The sequence below is a fragment of the Ammodytes marinus genome (assembly GCF_949987685.1).
Source record: "Ammodytes marinus genome assembly, chromosome: 15".
Taxonomy (NCBI): Eukaryota; Metazoa; Chordata; class Actinopteri; order Uranoscopiformes; family Ammodytidae; genus Ammodytes; species Ammodytes marinus.
The window spans coordinates 24,273,520-24,295,243 of record NC_137219.1 but is presented as its reverse complement, the minus strand read 5'-3'; the positions used below and the strand labels follow the sequence as shown (position 1 = coordinate 24,295,243).

At 39.9% G+C, this 21,724-nt stretch overlaps 1 protein-coding gene and 1 long non-coding RNA gene across 2 annotated transcripts; one reads left to right on the top strand and one right to left on the bottom strand.

Moving 5' to 3' along the window:
• Positions 1–2,788: 2,788 nt before the first annotated feature.
• fosl2 (FOS like 2, AP-1 transcription factor subunit) lies at positions 2,789–21,143 on the bottom strand. The gene is made up of 4 exons (XM_080042594.1): positions 20,480–21,143; positions 9,505–9,759; positions 8,645–8,752; positions 2,789–6,141 (listed from the first exon to the last, which is right to left on the bottom strand). Exons 1-4 carry the CDS (start codon positions 20,606–20,608, stop codon positions 5,563–5,565), a joined length of 1,071 nt encoding a protein of 356 aa, XP_079898720.1. The 5' UTR covers positions 20,609–21,143; the 3' UTR covers positions 2,789–5,562.
• On the top strand, positions 12,928–14,510 carry LOC307261913. The gene is made up of 3 exons (XR_013845229.1): positions 12,928–13,060; positions 13,888–14,039; positions 14,169–14,510. It is a non-coding gene; the product is annotated as an uncharacterized lncRNA (long non-coding RNA).
• Positions 21,144–21,724: the final 581 nt, after the last annotated feature.

Here is a 21,724-nt window from a genome sequence, read left to right as displayed (position 1 = left end):
ATCACGTCAAATTGGGAAGTGGAGCAACAGGTCAATACTATTTTATCTCTTCCTTTAATGCAACGTTTCTGCTGCTTCATAGCAACTGATTATAGTTGCTGCTGTAGGATAAATGCTGTTAGGCAAAGGCCTGATAATAGTTTTTTTAGCAACTAGGCCACATGGAAATTAGAAATCAATATTTAAACCATCAGTTGTGAATGTTAATGCACTTTATGAGTCAGGGCTGTTCAACTTTAAGACGTTTTCTGCAAGTTAAGAGGGTCAGTTTGTAAAGGAGAGCGGGGCGCATTGAAGCACTGGGCTTTTTGCACATGGACATTTATTTTAGCAAAAACATATATGTAGGTGACTTCCACGTACCCTGAAACCAGTGGGACAATTCCAAATCTGCAAGATTGTGTAGTGTATGTAAAGTGTATGTAAAGGGAGATACAATTAACGTTACCGCTAACATGCGTATTAAATGCCTATACTGTCTGAAAATATAATAACCAGCATGAATATTTGACTCATTCCCTCTTAAACCTAGTGCTTCCCTTCCCTGACCACCTGAGGGCAGCAAACACTACATTTTAAACAGGCTCAACTTGACCATTCACCTTAATGGCCAAGGCAGATACGTATGAGAAAAAGTTTGTACACTTCCAGTATTCACTCACTGTCAAAGTCATTTAAAAACAGCTGTGATTCTGTCCATTCCAACGGTATTGGGATGGCAACATAATGACATGATAGAGATGCTGTATTAGAATCCAAAAATTATTTTCCTGATTGTTCCAAATAAATGAAACTATTCTGTCAGTGTTCTGGCTTTATTGCAGCTCATTCACCTGTATAGCCTTTAGAAAGGGCAGTAGCTGATAAAAGTGCAATGCATTCAAGTGATTTGAGAGACCTTGAATAGTTCAATTATGAGCAAATCACAGAGAAATGAGAGATTTGGAAATTAGATATATCATATATGAAGTAAACCACACACTCTGTTTTTCAATGAAGTCATGGAACATCCTTTAATTTTCTAATTAGATTTTATTATTAACCATCGGTGTACATCAATGGTAAAAGGAATACAGCATTTCACCAAATAAAAGTCTCAATTTAAACACTTTCTACCTTCCTAAAGGCAAGATTCATTGCTTTGCTGCTGTTGTATTAAGACCATATTAGTTTCAGCTGGGTGTACCTGGCTGGGGGGGATGGGGGCTGATAAACTGAGGGCTCTGTGTTGCCTAGAGACTGCCGCCCTCTAGTGATTTAATATCAGCATTACACTGGACAATGAATTCTCTCTTACAGACACTGTTCAGACTATCTTTTTACCACTGAATACACTACCATATGAATTAGGCTACATTATAAAAGCCAATAATTAAAGTAAAAAACAAATATTTCACTTGTTTCACTTCTATTCCCTAGTATAAACTCTTACTTAATTTCACATATATTTGCTCTGATTTCTTTATCTGATGCTTTATGATAATTGTATTATATAATATAATTATGCATAATTACACATATCTTTTTAGATGGGGTCTATTACACCTTTCTGTGCTGGTAACATTAATATTATTTATCTGGGAATGATTTTAAACATAAACTGAACCCATACTTCATACAGTGTATAAATGTAAATAATATTAATTGCTATTTTGAGGGCTGTCAGATTAGCAATGAAGATCTTGAATTAATTCTGAATTACTATTTTTCATTTTTTACAACACCACAGCACTGACAGCGCTCTGGTTAAGGTTCTCAATGACATCCACTTGAACACAGACAGTGGCAAAAGTTCAGTCTTAGTTTTAATGGACCTCAGAGCTGTGTTCGACACAGTTGACCACAACATATTACTAGACCAACTTGCTAACTGGGTGAGACTTTCTGGCTCTGTACTAAACTGGTTTGAATCCTACTTAATGGACAGAGAATACTATGTGTCTATAGGCAAAAATGTGTGTACAGACAACTATCGATAAGGGCATTGAATAAATCAATGATTGGATGTGCAAACATTTTCTTAATTTAAACAATGACATACAGTAACTGAAGTAATTGCCTTTGGTGCCAAAGATGAACAGTTTAAATCAGTTATGTTAGAAATCACACACCAAGCCAGAGATCTCGGTGTAGTCAGAGACTCAGACCTGAATTTCATAAAACACATTAAATCAATTACTGAGTCAGCCTACTACCACCTTAAAAACACATCAAGAATTAAAGGGCTTATGTCTCAGCAGGAATTTAAAAAACGTGTCCATGCATTTATCTTTAGTAGACTTGACTACTGTAAAAAAATCAATCAGATTTCTAATCTGCTGATGCGTTATGAACCGTCCAGAGCCCTCAGGTCGTCTGGGACAGGTCTGCTTACAGTCCCGAAAAGTTAGGACTAAACAAGGAGAAGCAGCTTTTAGTTTTTATGCATCGCATATCTGGAACAAACTCCCAGAAAACTTGAGGTCTGCAGCTCTTTTAAATTAAATCAGTTTCCCTTTTAACCTGTGATAAAATTTATTTTTTTAAATGTATTTGCTTTGGCAATTTGTCTGTCTGTATTTATTCTGTTTTTTATCTCTTAAATGCATTTTATAATGTCTAATCTTGATGTATTTTGTGCCCAAATAAAGCACTTTGAATGGCCTTGTGTCTGAATTGTGCTATACTGTATAAATACACTTGTAAAATACACTTTATTTTGAAATCTATACCAAATTACAAACGTGTGAGATCAGTGAAGTGACTTAATATAACATGAATGCCCATGAACGAAACACCACAATTTCAGGATGAAAATGATTTTCTTTTATTATTATTATTCATTTAAATTAACAAACACTGCTATACATATTGCTGTTTTTTATTCATTTTGAATCATTTTAAACGGTTAAAGCATTTGGAAAATAATTAATAAGTAGTTGAAAACAGGCAACAGACAGTAGATGACATGTACAGCAGAAGATCCACAGTCAATGGCTTTCCTATGTGTGTCGAGGGGCTCCGGGAGAGTTCAACATACGGACAGAATTAAACTAGCCCACAGTGATGTTTTTGGTTATCGTGTCGTCTCTTTTTCGTTGTCGTGCAGGATGTAATATTTCCTGTTGCATCCACACCATATCCCAACCAGCGATGTTCAACAACAGCCCACATATTGTTTTTCCATAGTAGCAGCAGCCTGTATTGAATTGCAAAGTCCATTTTCGGCATCCAGCACATCAAACGTCTTCCAAACTCAACTTGTATTCCCCTGATAACAAAAGAGGGGCTTTTCCCTCCTCCCCCCCTTGACATTATTTTTCAACAGGAATGTTTGAAGTAAACAAAAAAAAAAGTCCCAAATATCGCTGTAATTCTCAGTGCACGGTATTGAAAACCCCCTCGTCCCTTTTTTAAGATAAACACGTACAAAAAAAAATTATGAAAAAAGAAGTGCTTCGTCGAACTTCCGAAAAATGACATCTACTTGAGATTGTCCCCTCTTGTATATCAGGCCAGCTGCAGAGAGAGTCTTCTTTAAACCTTTCCTCATTGTCAAAAAAAGTGAACTTTTCATAAACCAACCAGGCTTCCACCTGGGCTCCACTGAGTACCTCGTCGTCGGCATATACACGTTCATACACCCATAAATCAGCACATCTGAGTTGAATTTAAACATCGTTTCTTTTACTAAAAGGTGACAGATTTACAAACACAGTATAAACAGGGGTTGACATCATTGGCAGCTGGCGACAGTCTAGACCACAGTGGCTTTATTTATTTGAAAAAATTTGAGCCAAAAAAAAATCCCTCCTTTTTTCTTTTTTTTTTAGACAAAGACTTGACGAATTGCAGGATTACATGTGTCACACACACACAAACCTTTTTTGGCTTTTTTTCCCCCCGAAACCTGACCTGCCCTGAAAGGCAGTGTTGAAATAAAGGGTTAGACCCTTTATTTAAAGAACGTTAGGAAAAAAACAAAAGCAAATCCATTAGCGGAGGGATTTGTTCAAACTGTTTTATGTTGACTTTAAAAATGTCTGGGCGAAGAGACAAAACTGGGTGTGACACAATGAAGCGATGAAATCCATCCAAACGTATATAGTACCAACCTCTGCAAAAGACTTTTTGGCTAGACCTTTACAACAGTTCAGGCCACGCTCCTCCATAACGGGGTTCTACAATAACATGAGAGATATCCCTGACATCAATGTAAATCACATACACTTTGTCATAAACAGGTTGTAAAAGTTCAGGTACAGAATCACTGAGGAGAAAGCACACCAATACTACTGTAAAGTCAAGCCACTATGGCAAAAAAATGAGAAGGTAGAGAGTATTGAGGAACTAGTCATTGATTGAAAGTTGGCTCGTATCCTTTTGCAAAACACTTGAGTAGTGCCTTGGTAGCTCCGCGGAGGACCATTTTGCTTTTTCTACAGGCAGGTTAAAGGAGAGGACAAATGTCTCAACAAAACACTATATAAAAAAAATGGAATCAGCACAGGCCCATAAATACAATTTTTGAGAAGATGGTAATAGCGTCAGAAATGTGTGTCTCGCTCTTTTTTTTAGTAGCGCTTCCTGAATCAAGGTCCAAGATACGAAAGGACAAAATCGGAACAGAAAAAATAAAAAACACATGAAGAGTCTGCTCATTGTCTCTCTCTTTCTCTCCTCGGAAAATTCCAGCAGAATCTCAGACCTCGCTTTAGTGATTTATTGATTCGTCTTGGCGGAGTGCAAACGTCGGCCACATGGTTTTTTAAACATTTCCCCCCCCCAAAAAAATATATTAAGAATGTGCTCTAGTCGTATAGTCACGTCAACTTACGATTTGCCAGAATCAGGCATGTTTATTTTTCTTCAGAATGGTCTGCTCAGTAAACAAGTTGACACTCCGGTCTTGAAATGGCGACATTTTCCTAGGATTTGTGCACACGTTATCAAATAAAATAAAAAATATATTAAAGCTATAGTGCGTGTACTTCTGTCCCATCGGTTATTCTTAATAATTACACCAACACTGTCGGCGCATCTACACAAGGTACAACTTCGGTGATTGCGCATGGCTTTTATTCCTTCCACTGTACTTCCAAGTTTTTTCTTAGCAGCAGAATCAACAACTGAAACATTTCTTGAGCGCTTCTTGGGATATTTCTGAGCTCCTGCGCCAGTGTTCGGGTTGCGACGCCAGTTCGTTAACACTGCCATACTAAGAAATACAGAGAGATTGTTGTGCAGTTGATAGGCTAAATCAACTTTGGGTCAACTCGGTCAAATGGCTAATGGCTTGAATGTAACCGACATTCATTTACACGAAAAAGTTACGCACTATAGCTTTGAAATAAAAAAACAACAACACTGGAGCTGAAGAAGAAGGAACACATGGCGTAGCCCTTGTGGGTCTGGGCTCACGTAGTCAGCTTGGTCCGGACTGTTGTCGGATGTGCTCTTGGGTCTTTGAATATGAGTCTGGAGTCTGGGGGGTTTTAGGGCGCGCAGTGGATCCTTTATGCTTGCCTTTCAGCCACACAGTATTTTAAGTTTCTCTCCATTAGTTTGTTTCCCCCCAGTGGCTCAAAGGGCCAGGAGTGTGGGCGAGTTGAGGGAGTCCGAGGACTGGTCCCCGCTGCTGCTGCTGCGCCGGTGGGCCTTGGAGCAGGACTCGGAGGAGGGTGAGGGGCTGTCGGGCTCCAGCATGCTGGGGTAGTTGAAGATCAGGCTGGGCGCGTTGTTGGGCGTGGCGGCCGGGGTGGAAGCGCCAATCACCGGCGTGTTGAGGCTGTCTCCGTCCACGCAGTACATCCCACCACCTCCACCCAGGCAGATAGGCTTGATGACGGAGCGCTGAGGCTTGCTGCCCAGAACCCCTTCATCATCACTGGGTTCTTCCTTCACCACCACATGGGTGATCTGAGCCCTGGAGCCAAGGTTAGGACGCATGGTCAGGGGGAGGGGAGCACACTGCTGCTGCTGCTGCTGCTGCTGGTGGTGGTGGTGGTGTTGGTTGTGGTGGTGCTGTGGGCGCTCGTCGATGGGCAGCTTACACATGGGGTTGTGTGCGACCAGCATGAACTCCAGCTTGTCTTTCTCTTTCTGCAGGCCCTCGATCTCCTTCTGCAGGTCGGCCTTCTCCTCCTCCAGCTTCTCAGTCTCCTGGGAACAGAGAGTCAGGGAATAGAAGGTTGAGTTGATGTGAGACACTGCAGGTGAATAGGGTAAAAAAAAATTTAATAATAGTAATAATAATAATGACTATACTTATAATAAGTCGTGATGAAACTTTGCCAGTTGATTTCTTCCATTAGAAGTATTTTTGTTTGTGTTACAACTTTTTCAGAATTGTTTCAGAATTGCAAAGTTGGTGTAAATCTGCATATTTTTTTAAAAATAAAAAAATAAATCTAGATGTTGGATGAAGCCAGTTTAAATCCTTATTTTATTTTTACGTCATATTATTGACCAAAGTTATAACAGATTTTATATACAGCCCCCTTTTTTTCATTTTATAAACAAAAAAATACCATGTACAGGTATTGAAAAATGTATTTAAGGCATGTTTTTGGAAATAAATAAATCAGACAATGATATGAACAAATCCTACTGTAATAACTGCAATACTTCAGAATGGTGCTAAAACTTATTATGTAAAGTGTAGTTGATGCTTAAGTAATTGAGATTGGTGGTTCACAGTATTAAGAAAAACTAATGTTGAGATAATGGTTCTTAAAGACGGTTGTATAATAGAAATATACAGATGCAAATAGACAAGGCTTCGTCAAATAAATACCTAAATGCAGACTTTTGGACCTTTGATTTATACTAGTATTTCAGCCTTATCAACTTCATGGTGCAAAAATGTCCGGTTTCTTCACACTCATGTTTGTATGAGTGTTCCCCTAAAGCGCCAGAAGAGGGCACTGTTTGTTTGCTACAGATTCCCAAAACATAGAAAGTAGCACAGCAAACACATTAAATGAAGAATTTGTCATTGGCCATTTTAACTTTAAACGTGTAATCTTGTCTTCAGCTCGGATACGGGTTCCACACAATAACATTGCAGTGTTTGTGTCTGTCAGATAGACAAGATGGGTATCAACACAATCGGACATAAATGTGTCACATGAAAGAACAAAGAGAGATATCCCATAAAAAGCAGTCCGTCAGTTCTAGACATGGCACCGTTCAAGATAAGCCGACATGCTGTCTGAGAACTTTGACTCATGGGCAAAGGTATGAGGAAGTTGTACACAAGAAGCCAGGGTGGGGGGGGAGAGGGGGCGCTGAGATACTAAGATGATAAGACGATATCAGCCAATCAAAGAGGAGACGTTCTATCAAATATTACTCCTTCTTTCCATGGAAAATGACATTTCCCTTTTTGGAATTAAAAAAGATAAATGGGCAAAGACAGAAAGGCGTTTTTTGTTGTTGATTGTTTTCCCCTGGAAGCAGTGGCTGTGTTGTGCATATATATATACATATTTATGTGTGTGTGTGTGTGTGTGTGTGTGTGTGTGTGTGTGTGTGTGTGCGTGTGCGTGTGCGTGTGTCTGCCTGCACCCTCAGCATGTCTCTCATGTGGGAATCGTGAGACAAGCAATTTAGCCTTCTTTTTACAAAATGTCCCGCATTCACGGAGACAGCTGCCTACAGCAAATTCCATTCCTGGGTTTCTTTTTTTTTTTAACGGCCTGACAAGCTCAACCTCACTGTAATTCGGCTAATTAGTCCATTTAGTCGCCGCCGTTGCTGTCTGCCAGGCTCTGAGAGAGAGACAGGCCTTACTTCTGTCTGCAAGCCGCCTGAGACAAAAACGCTTTTCATGGCCTGTCATCTCCTCACTTAGACCTTGCACTCAGAGAGACACGGGCGAGACTCAAACCAGTAATGTGAGGTCGTAAATTTAGGTGTGGAGTTCAATCACTCCTCAGAAAATCTGGACAGCTGCCAGACCGTCTTCTACAAGTTTGACTCATATATATTTATCTTTTTACAACATGAATTCTCTGTATGCAAATCAGCTCTTCTCTTGGTCGTTTGCCCTTTTGTTTTTTTCTGCCTCAGCTACCAGCGTTAGCACATGTTAGCCTCCAAACAGGAAGCGCAGGCTGTTTATTAGCTAAAGGTCTAAGAGGAGCATGATGCTACAGAGCTCATGCTGATTTGTGGCTGGTTTAAAGCCATTCTATCCGAACCCAAAAACACGCGCAGATTATAAAGTACGACGGTACATTATTCAAAAAGGTGCTATGCTGCATTGGAAAAATAAACTGTCTTTTTTTAATGTGAATGCCTTGCTATTGGAGCACAACACTGTCAGCTGTGACAAATACATTTATGCACTTCCCCCATTTGCATGAAATTGTAAGTGAGATTAGTTTTTTTGTTTAATTTGGGTCTGATCTCATTATTAGCTGAAATATTTTTTTTCAGTGTAGCCTACTGTATGAGGACAACATTGGAAGTTTATTGTTGTTAAATATGAGCCTATAATATGACATCACCATAATTTTTCTAATCATTTTTCTAATTCGAAAAGTACTGAAAAGTATTGAAAATTCCTATTGGTAGCATGTATCGAAACCCATATTTTGATATGGTGACAACACATTAGCTCAGATCCTACTGCTCAGTGTTTCAGGTTTTTTGGACTCACCCCCTGCAGCAGCTCGGTGAGCTCCCGCCTGCGGTTGCGGCATTTGGCGGCGGCTAACTTATTCCTCTCACGCCTCACCCTCCTCTTCTCATCTTCCTCCGGGGAGAGCTGAGGGAAAGACAAGGGAGGAAAACAGACAGGTAAAATAAGATGTTTGACAGGTTTACACTATTGATGTGAAGCTAAAAATGCAAGAGAATAAGCAAGAGCTGGACAAATGTGTGAGGAGAATAACTACGATACAAAGACATGTATTGGCATGTTCACCAAACATTTAGTCGTTTCAGATTAAATCAAAAGGTGCAGTCAGTAATTCCGGAGAGCGCTTTGTTGTCAAATTCAAATTCAGTCAAAATCAGTGAATATCTCCTTTACTCCTGCTATGAAAACAAGCATTCATCAAGCTCCACAATCACTGACTCCACAATCACTGACTCCACCTTTATATCATTTCAGATTGAATGAATAGCGTGTTTTGCTTTAAAGCCCCCTGTAAACACAAATCCATAAAATCCTTCTAACTATGTCATTTGAAGAATTAGTTGCATAACTGTAAGCTTGTAATTAGAGTTAGGCATTTTTGTCACTCCAAATTAAAACACATTGTCATAAAAGTATAATCAACTTGACAAAAAAATCCATCTTAAAATGGTGCCGGCTTTGCTCTGGTTTTTATTATGCAATAAATATTTCGAACCAATTCGGTAGTTCTCCCCCGAAAACACAACGCATTTTAATTTTTTTTTCGTTGAAGACCTTCTGAAGCCAAATCCAACTATAGAAAGACAAATCAGATCCTAAGAAATTCAAAATCTAAATCCCCTACAGTGGTCTTTCTACAACGCTTTTGGCCCTCTCACCTGTTCGTCCCTCTTGCGTCGGCCCCTGGCGTCCCCTATGGAGCGGATGACCCCGGGCCGGGCCATGGTGTGGTGTCCCAGCAGCCCCGGGCCGTTGCTCAGGTGGTGGCCGTACGGGTGGGAGCGCGAGTAAGGGTTGGACATGGAGGTGATGACTGTGGGCTGAACCATCCACTGCAGGTCCTGGCTGGTCGTGATCGCATTGATGGTGGGTATGAAGGCACTGTTGGAGCCGGGCATGTCGACCCTGTACTTCTGGAAAATAGAAAAAAGGAATGGAAAAAGACATGGTTGAGAGAGGGCACGCGTGATGATCACATCTATGGAAGATTTTAAATGATGTTTTAAAAAATGTGTTGGCATCCGCTTGAAGAGGAGGGATGCTGGTCAATGCATGCAGCTTAATCCTATGAGCATTTTAGTTCATTTCTAAGAACCCGTTTCGCCTCGTTTCGCTGAAAGCATAATGGCACAAACACACACACACACACACACCACCACCCACCCACCGTTATCATATTCACACATTTTTCCATATTTCAAGCTATAGTAATGATTCAGTCCACAACATAGGCATAACACTGTGTATGTAAGTGTAACCCCTGGAGTGGAACAGCACAGTGACACATGCTGTGTGAATCATGAGGGAAAGCCCGAGTGGTCCACTGCATCTGACTTTACTACAATAACCAAGAGATTAAGCACAGCACGCATGTCTGGACTGGCAGTGGGGTACATTTACACATATGAGCTGCATTTTGACCATAAAGCGTAGAATATGTATGTGTGCTAGTAATGTCCAGATTGAATAACAATTTCTGAGGGAGTTATTCCGAAATTCTCAATCGGATACATGACAATTTTACCGTTAGAATCAGACTTAACTTTGAGGAAATGAGTATTACAAGCTGGATGGTGTAATTGCCTGTGGTTGTGGGTACTGTGATGTAAAATACTACACTGTTAGCCCTTGCTGTAAACGCTACAGTTAATTACCAGAAAATGCCCAGTAAAATACTTTTAAAACATTTTACAGTATGAAACTGTAACATGCAATGCACCATGGGAAATGTATAATAAACTACAGTTATTTACTGTATAATTTAAAAATGTGGTAGGATACTGTTTTCCTGCAATGCACCATGGGAAATTTCTAATAAACTACAGTTATTTACTGTATAATTAAAAAATGTGGTAGGATACTGTTTTCCTGTAATGCATTATGGGTACACACATACAGTACAGTAATTTACAACACTATTTACAGTAAGCAACCAATGTATGCATGTTCTAGAACTTTCTTCTACAGATGCTGCATTCAGAAAAAACGGTCAATTGGAATTGTATTACTTCCCAGTAAAGCAAAAACATTATCTATTATTATATTAGCTGTAGTGTTCTTTTGTAACACACATTCAAACCAGCGTGGTGATGTTAAGAATTAAAAAAAAAGAAGAACAAGAAGGTGTTTGGCTTTAAAACAGCCTTTTGGGCTTCCTTTTGTAGCCTACATAACCCACATTGAGATCAATTTGGATACGTGCTGATTTAAAATGAAAATTAAGTTATCAGTGGTAAAATAGGCTCTTTGGCACTGACATTGTAGCCTACTGGCGGACATTCATTACAAACCATTACAAACACTTGATGTCTCTGTAATGGAAAGAAAGTGTCTCACATTCCCTGTGTCCCTGAACGCAGCATAACCGTTGCGCGAAATAACTAGATGGAGAAGGAGACGAAGAACTTGATCCTCAAAAGCCTCTCAAATGTCTCCAGTGAGATGGCTGGAAGCATACAACAAAACCCACAGTAAGTTTTGAATATTTTATCGGCTGACGAGATTATTCGTATAATTAACGCTCTGTTAATTAACGCTCGGCGCAATGCGCAAATAGGGATTTCAGTGATTGTTTTCCATTGCTAAAGTCACATGTTGCGCTAGCATTAGCAAGGTAACAGTTGGTGTTAGCCAGGTTAACATTGTACTGCTGTTTAAAATGGTTTGTCGATGATAAATTGTGTTAACCATTTTAACTCACATGTTAACCGCATGCAGTGTTGGAGTTGGGTGCAAACATAGTTAGTAGGCTTTTTAAACTATTATTTCACTGGGGAATTTGAATGAGAAGTAGCATAGCAGGGTTGCTCTCTTTCTATATAGCCTAGCTAACTTTAAATTTGGGAGGGAAAAAGCTAACTTGTACACTCTTATTTCACACTACATTTGTTAAGCTTGTTTGGGTGATTTATGTGACACCCTATGTTGAACTTATTGATGAAGCCATTCATTTGATTTCACATTCTTTTTTTCTTCCTTTTTTTGCAGACAATGCCAACCAAACCACTGTTAATGTCAAGAAGAGACTCATTATACTTGGTAAGATAAAAATAGTTGTTGTGTTAGGTTTGTTAGTTAGGTAACCAGTATCGTATGGCATCGTGCAAAGCTATGCAACGTAGCAAAGTCACACTGTGTGTTTTTATTAAGGTTAAGCAAGTTTTTAAATTAAAATGTAATGTACCTATTTTCCATTTTTCCTCAAAAAACAAGAATATATGTGCCCTTCTCTGGGGAATAGGGACCTTTAGAAATGTGCCCCCTGCTAGTCAGCCAAGCATTGTACTTAGCTGAATAGTACTCCAAAACGCCCCATTTACATATTGTGACTTCCACATACCCTACATTAGGAAAATAATTTTAAATTATTAGATCATTTTTGAGATTATTAATTCATAGTGGGGTAAATGTGCCAGTCATCATGAGTGTGTTTTGGGGTTCTAGGAATGTTAAAATGATGGCTTTTGACGGAGGTAGGCTGTGTATACTAGAGACTACCTTTTATTGTGCTAAGCTTACTGGATGTGTGTTCCTAGATTTCTGCTGAACAGAAATATAAGGGCATCTCTCTTCTCGTCCTACTATTGAAAGGATGTCAAATAGGCGATATTTTCCAAAATATGGCATCTTCCTTAAGATTTTGTATTCCTGTACATAGTAGAGCTGGACTGGCGTTCTACCTTGGTTTACAAGTAAAGGGTACACTTTTGTTTTTACTTAAATTTTTTATGAGTTTAAGTACAACATCTCAGGCCTTTTCTATGCATTCAAAGGGATTATTTCTCTCATTCTGTTACCAAATTATATTGAAAATATGCCACCCTAAAATGATCTTATGCAAAGATAGCAAATCCATGTAGCATGCTGACCACAGGTATGTACACCAGAGAGAGCGCTCCGTCTCGAGAGAAATAAGCCTTTTGTGTTAACAGAAAGTTTTTATTAATTTGTGTTTTATCTTAACTCTTAATGGGAGCAAAGACAAATAAAAAGGGTTGCATTTACATTTTTGTTGAATACATTTATTATAATTTGTGTTTGTTTATTTCAGGTGAAAAGCTCCTGTCCTCTGACCAGTGGATGGTCAGCATCAAGGGAAAGGTGGCATATCAAATCAGTCAGCAACACAACTTTGCTGCTGCCTTGGCTTCCTATGTCGATTGCTTCTATCTCTACAGCAAGGGGGTCGGCCTGCACAACATAATTGATACAGAGGTGAGCACCGAAACCTTTTTATTAATACAGAAACTCCTGCCATACTATTTTGTCTAAGTGGCTCAAATGTATGAATTAGGGATGTTAAACGAGTCATTGTTTGCGTGTCGACGTGTCGGAGGCATGAATCGACAAATCGATCGATTCACTGTGCCATTTTAAAAAAAAAAAAAAAAAAAAAAAGGCAGTGTTCCTTTTTTTTGCGGCAGCATCACGTAGTTGTGGTGCTGATAAACTGCGCTTTCCTTTAAAAACACTGCTGTCGCCCGCTGTGTGTGTTCAGACTTCATCTGCATCAAAGCTTTTTGATAATAAAGAGAGGCTTTAATTTTAAAAACGCTGTCCATGCGTCGGAGGTGAATGTAACTTACTCGGCTGAAAACAGAAAGTGCAACATATAAAGCATAACCTTTTAATATTCGTCTACGACCGTGATGTTAATTTAACTTTATGCTGCATATGTTGCACTGCACTGTTAACACACACCGGACCTGCAGCGCGCTCGCGACCACACATGAACTCGCATGACGGACGTCTCCCATGTCCCCAAAACATCTAATAAAGTAAAACACCCGATTTATCGATTTCTATTTTTCGAGTCGTCTTAAGCACGTGTCGAAAATCGAGCCGAGAATCGACACATTGTTCACATCCCTAGTATGAATACATTCTTTGTGAACTTGTTTGCTTGCATTTTTCCTTTGTGGAGTACTATGATGCATGTCATGTACTGTATCAGTTCAGAAAAAAGCAAAACCATGAAGTGGGTCAAGAAAATATTTAGATAACTAATTTATTGCTTTTGTGTGTTAAAAATGATTTCTCAGGATAAACCCAGTAGAGGGAACTAAGTGCGCCGCCAAAGTCGGAACCATCAGAAAGACGGCCGCCTGGTTAACAAAAAGCTGTATTCCCAAAACCCTTGGATGACGACTTTCCTCACCAATTGACTAAGTTTCAATGGAAGACCTCAAAGTAGGTAAGTACACACACACACACTGAATGGATGTTGTAAATTGAAAATGTGAATGTACGCCTTTTTAGTTTATTTATTTGATTTTGTTTACTGACATTCTCTTAATTTTACTCTCCCCTCCATGTGCATCAGAAAGACACCCCACGCTGGACAAATCCTTCTTCCATCAGCTACTTCCATTCTTCTTATTGAACCCCACCAAATGCAACTATCAGGGTTCGTACAGATGCTTGTGCTTGGATTTTCTCTGCAGTGTTGTAATTTAACTATTGTTTTTATTTTTTATTCTGTAAATTTAAAAAAAATTCAGAAGTCATGCCAAGGTTAATCAGTTGAGAATTTTTTTTCCGTTTAAACTTATCGGACAATGTCACTCTGACTGTTCATTCATGTTCTCCTTTGTAAATTACACCAAATCCCGAGTTTGTGTTTGTTATTGACTTGTAGATACAAAGAAATAGCATGCTAAATTGACGCTCAACACCGTTAGCAATTAGCTGACCAGCTACTTCTCAATAATTTATTGCTCCAAATTCATGTTGTTAGCTAGTAGTTGAGGTCAAATAGTATATAAATAGTATTTATCTTAATATGAAGATGAATCTGGTAAAAAAGTATGAGGATATCTAAAAAGGAAAAAAAAGTCCCATTCACCACGTAGTGTGATACTAGTGTTGTGGTCATTTTCAGGACTTTCGTCCCCGGTAGAGATTTTGTCACACATTCGATGTTGTTCACTGGGGTCATATTAGTCTATAACAGTTGAGATATTCTACGCTAAATGAAGCGCATACAAATCTTACCCAGTACCTAGACTATAGATAACGTAAGCTCGGGGGTTACTTCATTGTAACGTGATGTTACACTCAGCTGGGTTAGCTCGATGCAGCTCCATTAAAAAAATGTATAACCTAATCCATTAATCACTGGTAACATTAGTTACAGAACCAAGATCCAAAATTTTAATTTTGTGAAGCTGTCAGAGTCGTTGCGGTGTGCTGCCAAAAAGTTATTTCAGTCCACGGTCCCAGCATGTTAACGCTATGTCGGCACATTTGTACTGATGCTTTATTGGACCAGAGCCCTCTTAGTCCCGTTTACGTTCTGAAATCATGGACATATATTGGCTTAAATACCTTTTTTATTTGACTGTAAGACCTTTTTGGGAGGATCACTTTTTGGCAACACACCAAGATACACAAACTGTAATCTGGCAACCTAGCAATATTGAAAGTGTCTGGTCATACACAAGCTCAAGAATGTATTTAAATATACAATATCTAGGCATACATTTATACATATTTTTAAAATTCAGCCCGGGAAAAAAAGGAGTGCAAAGGCTGTATTTGCCCTTTGTTATTCTTTAATTTTTCTTACATGTGTGTGTGTGAGAGTGAAATACGTTTCTAATTAGTAACCATTTCCTACATCTAGACCTATTGATTATCGCTATGGCATTTTCGACAGAAGCACTGCAGCGCTGATATAGTGACAACATTTGTCCCTCTCATGTGATATTGCTTAAGTTTTTTTTGTTTTTTTTTAACCTTTATATATACAGGTATATCCCATTGAGACCGAATACTCTTTTGCAAGGGAGACCTGAAAAGTATAGTCATGTTGTTATTAACCTGATAAATGGTCATTTTGGGCATATGAACTAAACTGATAAAGGTCTCCTTAGGGCCATACTGTCCAATTTGGTGATTGTCCATATACATTATATTATGAACACCCTCCCATTTTACAGATAAGGCAATGTTATAACGTGACTAAATGTCGAACATTTCAAGGGGTATGAATATTCACACGTACATTTATTTTATTGGGATTTTATATGATACACCAACACAAAGTGGCGCATAATTGTGAAGTGGAATGAAAATGAAACGTGGTTTTAAAAAAAAATTATAAATAAAAAACTGAAAAACGTGGCATGCAAAAGTATTCAGCCCCCTGAGTCAATGCTTTGTAGAACCACCTATTGCTGCAAATACAGCTGCAAATCTATTTGGGGTATGTCTCTACCAGCTTTGCCCATCTACAGACTGACATGTTTGCCCATTCTTCTTTAAAAAATAGCTTGAGCTTCAGATTTAGCATCAGATTGGATGGAGAGCGTCTGTGAACAGCAATTTTCAAGTCTTTCCAGAGATTCTCAATTGTATTGAGGTCTGGACTTTGACTGGACCATTCTAACACATATGCTTTGATTTAAACCATTCCATAGTAGATCTGGCTGTATTTTTAGGCTTGCTGTCCCTCTGGAAGGTGAACCTCCAACCCAGTCTCAAGTCTTTTGCAGACTCTAACAGGTTTTCTGTCCTGTATTTGGCTCCATCCATCTTCCCATCAACTCTAACCAGCTTCCTTGTCCATGCTGAAGAACAGGACCCCCAAAGCATGATGCTGCCACCACCATGTATCACGGTGAGGATGGTGTGTATAGGGTGATGTGCAGTGTTAGTTTCCGCCACACATTGCATTTTGCATTCAGGCCAAAAACTTCAAGTTTGGTCTCATCTGAATATGCTGTGTCCCCCGCATGGCTTGTGGCAAGTATTGGAGGAAGGTGCTCTGGTCAGATGAGACCAAAAAGGAAATGTTTGGCCTTAACGCAAAGTGCAATGTGTGGTGGAAAACTAACACTGCACATCACCCTATACACACCATCCCCACTGTGAAACAGGGTGGGGGCAGCATCATGCGTTGGGGATTCTGTTCTTCAGCAGGGACAGGGAAGCTGGTCAGAGTTGATGGGAAGCTGGATGGAGCCAAATACAGGGCAGAAAAACCTGTTAGAGTCTGCAAAAGACTTGAGACTGGGTGGAGGTTCACCTTCCAGAAGGTTAAATACCCTAAACATACAGCCAGATCTACTATGGAATGGTTCAAATCAAAGCATAGTCATGTGTTAGAATGGCCAAGTCAAAGTCCAGACCTCAATACAATTGAGAATATCTCGAAAGACTTGAAAATTGCTGTTGACAGATGCTCTCCATCCAATCTGATGCTGAATCTGAAGCTTGAGCTATTTTGCCAAAAAAATGGGCAAAAATATCAGTCTCTAGATGGGCAAAGCTGGCGGAGACATATCCCAATAGACTTGCAGCTGTTATTGCAGCGATAGGTGGTTCTACAACGTATTGACTCAGGGGGGCTGAATACTTATGTACGCCACGCTTTTCAGTTTTTTATTTCTAAAAAATAAATAAAACCATATTTTATTTGCATTCACTTCACAATGATGCACCACTGTGTGTTGGTCTATCACATGAAATCCCAGTAAAATAAATGTACGTGTGTGGTTTTAATGTGATAAAATGTGAAAAATTCCAAGGGGTATGAATACTTTTGCAAGCCACTGTATATACTGTATATATTTAAAGCGTTGGCTTCCTTGAAAAAGTTGACATTTTATCTTGAAAGTGCTGGAAAAGTTATTGCATTTTACTCTTAAAAAGCTGTCCGAACCCTGAACTATGTTCCTGGTATTGGTGGTAATTTTAAATCTATCTTGTCCAATCTTCTTAAGATGTGTGAGTATTTGTATTGTGACTTGGTGAATTAATTAATAAAATAAAATGTATTTACTGCATATCATTGTAGATGTTTTTTCTTCTTCTACAGTTTTCTACAAGCCACTGCACTACAGTTTTGCACAACAATCATTTCAGTAACCTTTTCCTATTGTTAAACAGTAAGGGCACTGTTAAGACTTTGTTATATGGTAAGATACTAGCAGCACGGTTGCCTGCAAAATACTGTAAAGGTTAATTGACAGAATGTTACTGTAAAATGAATGTACACTACTGTAAATTATTTACAGTAAATAACTAGAGCTTTACAATAAGATACTGGCAGCACAGTTGCCAGCATATTACTGTAATATGTTTTTACAATAAGATACTGGCAGCACGGTTGCCAGCTTATTACTGTAATATGTTTTTACAGTAATAAGCTGGCAGCACGGTTGCCAGCTTAATACTGTAATATGTTTCTACAGTAATAAACTGGCAGCACGGTTGCCAGCTTAATACTGTAATATGTTTTTACAGTAATAAGCTGGCAGCACGGTTGCCAGCTTAATACTGTAATATGTTTCTACAGTAATAAACTGGCAGCACGGTTGCCAGCTTAATACTGTAATATGTTTTACAGTATTAAGCTGGCAACCGTGCTGCCAGCTTATTACTGTAAAATAGCAAGGAAAAGTCTAACAGTGTATGTTTCTGGTCTAAAGACAAGATTTTCGATGTCAAGCCAACCTTTGGACCGGGCCCCTGAAATGATGAATTTTGAATGCTCTTTTCAAATCCTGCAAATTTCAAATGTTTTAGATTTGGAATCGGAAATGTATTTATTCTGATCAACCAAAGAAAAAAGAAATAAAATAAAGAAATGATCAAATAATTGGACAGACAGAAAATAAATATCTACAAACAATGAAAAGCATCAAGCAAAATGAACTGTCCAAAACTGTCTGTGTCAGTCTGTTTGCACTAATGAGAACCGATGTCGGATCCGTATTACTTCGCATCTCTGGATTCCACAAACAGACGGACAGACTGCCTATGCCGGCCTGCCTGTATGCGTAATTTACGCACGTCCCCATATCCCCGCTATTCCCGACTTTCCGTCGGATATCCCGGCAGTGAGTCTATTGGAACTTTGTTTATCTGGTGAGTCATTGTGTATGGGATTTGTTAAGCACATGTGAAACGCAGTCAGTTCCAGTAAAGTGGGGGAGCAACCAGCTGGAACAAGCCAGACAGTTAGCAGGGATTATATAGTTGGCGAGCTTGGCTCCAATACGGAAACGTTAATTAAAAAAAGAAAGAAAAGAAAATCTGTTTGCAATGAAGTGTGGGGGACTTAAACATTCCGTAGAGTCATACCATTAAACACAGAAAGGCACCAGTTAACTGATAAAACTTCTGGTCTGATTAAAATGATATTGGTCTATTGAAAACCGGAAAAAATGCGTTGTTTTGATATGTCTCAATGATCATAAGTAGGAGGTCGTGTTCCAGCCCGGTGTAATAGGAAACAGACAGACAGTCTGTGTGATTACAGCGAACCAGAGCTATGAGAGATAACAAGTGGTTTACTGTAATGTTGCGCCTGGCGAGGCTATTTTCCAAAGAAGTGTGCCATACGCAACAAGACCAGGGTGCGGGTAAACAACATGCCACTTCCCGGATTTGTATCCTAGTATGTGTGAATTCATGGACACGGCGTCCTCCTATAACCGCACGCATAGGAACACTGGCACGCCTACACTATCACTGAGAATGTTTGAAAGCCTAACCTCTCGAAAGGATTACCAGCGTTAGTCTCTTTTTTAAACAGTCACTCAGGTTTGATTTGTATGACATTTTCTGGGTGATGAAATCCTGGCTGTTGACTGCCCTGCGCCCCGGGTCTGTGCGCACTTCTCGTCGGGGGGGAAACAAAACAGGGGGACATGTGAAGCGCGAGACCCGCATGAAAACATCGGACCACAAACTGATGCACGATCATGTCATGAGTCCAATAAGAGAAAGATCTGCCATACAACACTAACTTTCACTGAACTAAAATCACATTGTGCAACACATTATCTCTGGCGCACTCCAAACTGCCTTTAGTGCTGGCCAAGAGAAAATTGAGACATCTCCTAACCTGTCAATGCCTGTATCGAGCCGTACGCGCCTGTTGCATTCCCCACTCTACGTTTCACCTCTACCCGGTCTATTACCCGACTACAGCCCAATGTGTTAGAAGCTCATGCTGTGTGTCCTATAGGGTCCATCGTCCTTATAATGCATGTGCCTAAATGTCGTCGCTACAAGGAAACATGGATTTTAATTTGGCATCTGGAAATCCCCAGGCTTAAACCCATTTCTACAACAGCGCACACATCACATTATATCTCTCAGTGTAACCCGTATGTTTTTTGTTTGTTTTATTATATTACAATTAGACCTAGGCTAGTGAAGAATAAATGTCATGTTTAATGTTATTATTCATGACCATGTTCTCGCCATTTCACTGCGTGCGCACCAACCGGCCAGTGCGTAATTGTGATATTTGGCCTATATACAGTCCTCCTCGTCCAATTGAGTTAATAGGATAGGTTATGAGAACATTCAAATATCAATAGTCCAGAATACTAAAAGTGCACAGATCCAGTCTTTTTTTCTTTCCAGTCAGCGATGTTAAATGAGTGTCATTGGGTTCATCCTTTTTTTTCCCCTTCTGGAGAATTCCTATTAAATCTATTAACGGGTGGAGGCGCGGCACCATTATTAAAGAAGGGGAAAAAAGTATATGGAACAAACCCAACCTGCAATTTAAGAGGGAGACTGCACTTGAAATGGAATGCAACCCAGACAGACACACATAAATAATAGAAATAGATCAGGGGTCGCATTTCTAGCCAATGCTTGGGTTGTTGTTACCTGGTAGCTTGAGGTAGAGATCGGACTTCCGATCGTGCTGCTGCCGCTCGTGAAAGACTCTGGCTGGGCCGGAGACACGCTGCTGCCACGGGAGGAGGTGTCGTAGTTCCCGGAGTAGTCCTGGTACATGATCCAGGAAAGAGGGAGGTTTCAGTAGACTGTTGGAGCTCTGAAATCCCCCCTTCTCTCTTTTAAATCCTCGCCGACAGTGAAAAAGGCACAAAAAAATCCTCTGCTGTTGTCAGTTTTTTTGGATATCCAGAGAAGAGTTGGCAGATAAAAAGTTAAATTCTGCTCCTCTAAACTGATCTAAACAGTCTCACCAGTTAGAATAGATAATTAGCTTGTAAAGACTTTTACCTATAGTGTCGTTATTATTCTAAACTGCGCTGTTGCAGATCCTCTCAGGTGCGCAAACTTCAACCTAAAGTTGGCAGCACACCTTCAGCAGTGAGTGAGCCTGTAGTTACAGAGTGACTCACGCAGGTTAAGAGTTCGCTTTAAAAGCCTATCGCCTGGCTAATCTTCTGAATAGTTTTCCGTCGGCGTGCCTATAGCCTACTATCGCTCCACACTCTATCTGCGCTCTCTGCCGTTCACGGAACACTTCTAACTTTTTTTTTCTTTCTATCTTTTTCCTTTTTTCTCCACCACACACTTCCTAGAGATGACTCACTTCAATGGCACTATGAAGAACTGCAACGGCTTTTCAACACCAACGAAACAGCGTACGTCACGCCTGGGCGTTTCGACTTCCATCCAGAGGGGAGGGCTCGATGTCTGAATAAAGGCAGTGAACAGGAGAGATCCGCCGTGGCAGCGCTTGGCCCAGTGGGCATTGGAAACATAATGGAAACGCAAAGATGAAGTAAAAAGTAACTCGAATGTGTCTGGGGAGCCGTGTTTTTTAAAAGACGGACGTCAGTAGCAGCTTTGGAGTTCACCATTCGTCCGACTTGCTGTGGTCCATTGACGCATGTTTCCTAAAATGGGCAGTTGCGTCAGAGAGCGCGTGTGGGTTTCCTTGGTAAAGGAAGCGTCAGACACTGGAGGGATTCCCTCCCCTCACAGCGCGCTGCACTCTGGACTGAGAGCTGGTCCCGGTCCGGTAACTCATCATCACCAGTGCAAATAAGAAAAGATATTAAAAGCTCTGAACGCATAACATATACTGCATAGGAGAAGGCACGTTGGTTTGACGTCGCGCCGCACACGTGCGCACACATAGTAGGAGTGGGTGTAGAG

Coding starts and splice junctions, on each gene's coding strand:
- fosl2 (XM_080042594.1), bottom strand. CDS start 20,608: ATGTACCAGGACTACTCCGGGAACTACGACACCTCCTCCCGTGGCAGC. Junction 9,760..20,479: donor TCTCTACCTCAAGCTACCAG/GTAACAACAACC, acceptor TCTATTTTCCAG/AAGTACAGGGTCGACATGCC. Junction 8,753..9,504: donor GACGCAAGAGGGACGAACAG/GTGAGAGGGCCA, acceptor TCTTTCCCTCAG/CTCTCCCCGGAGGAAGATGA.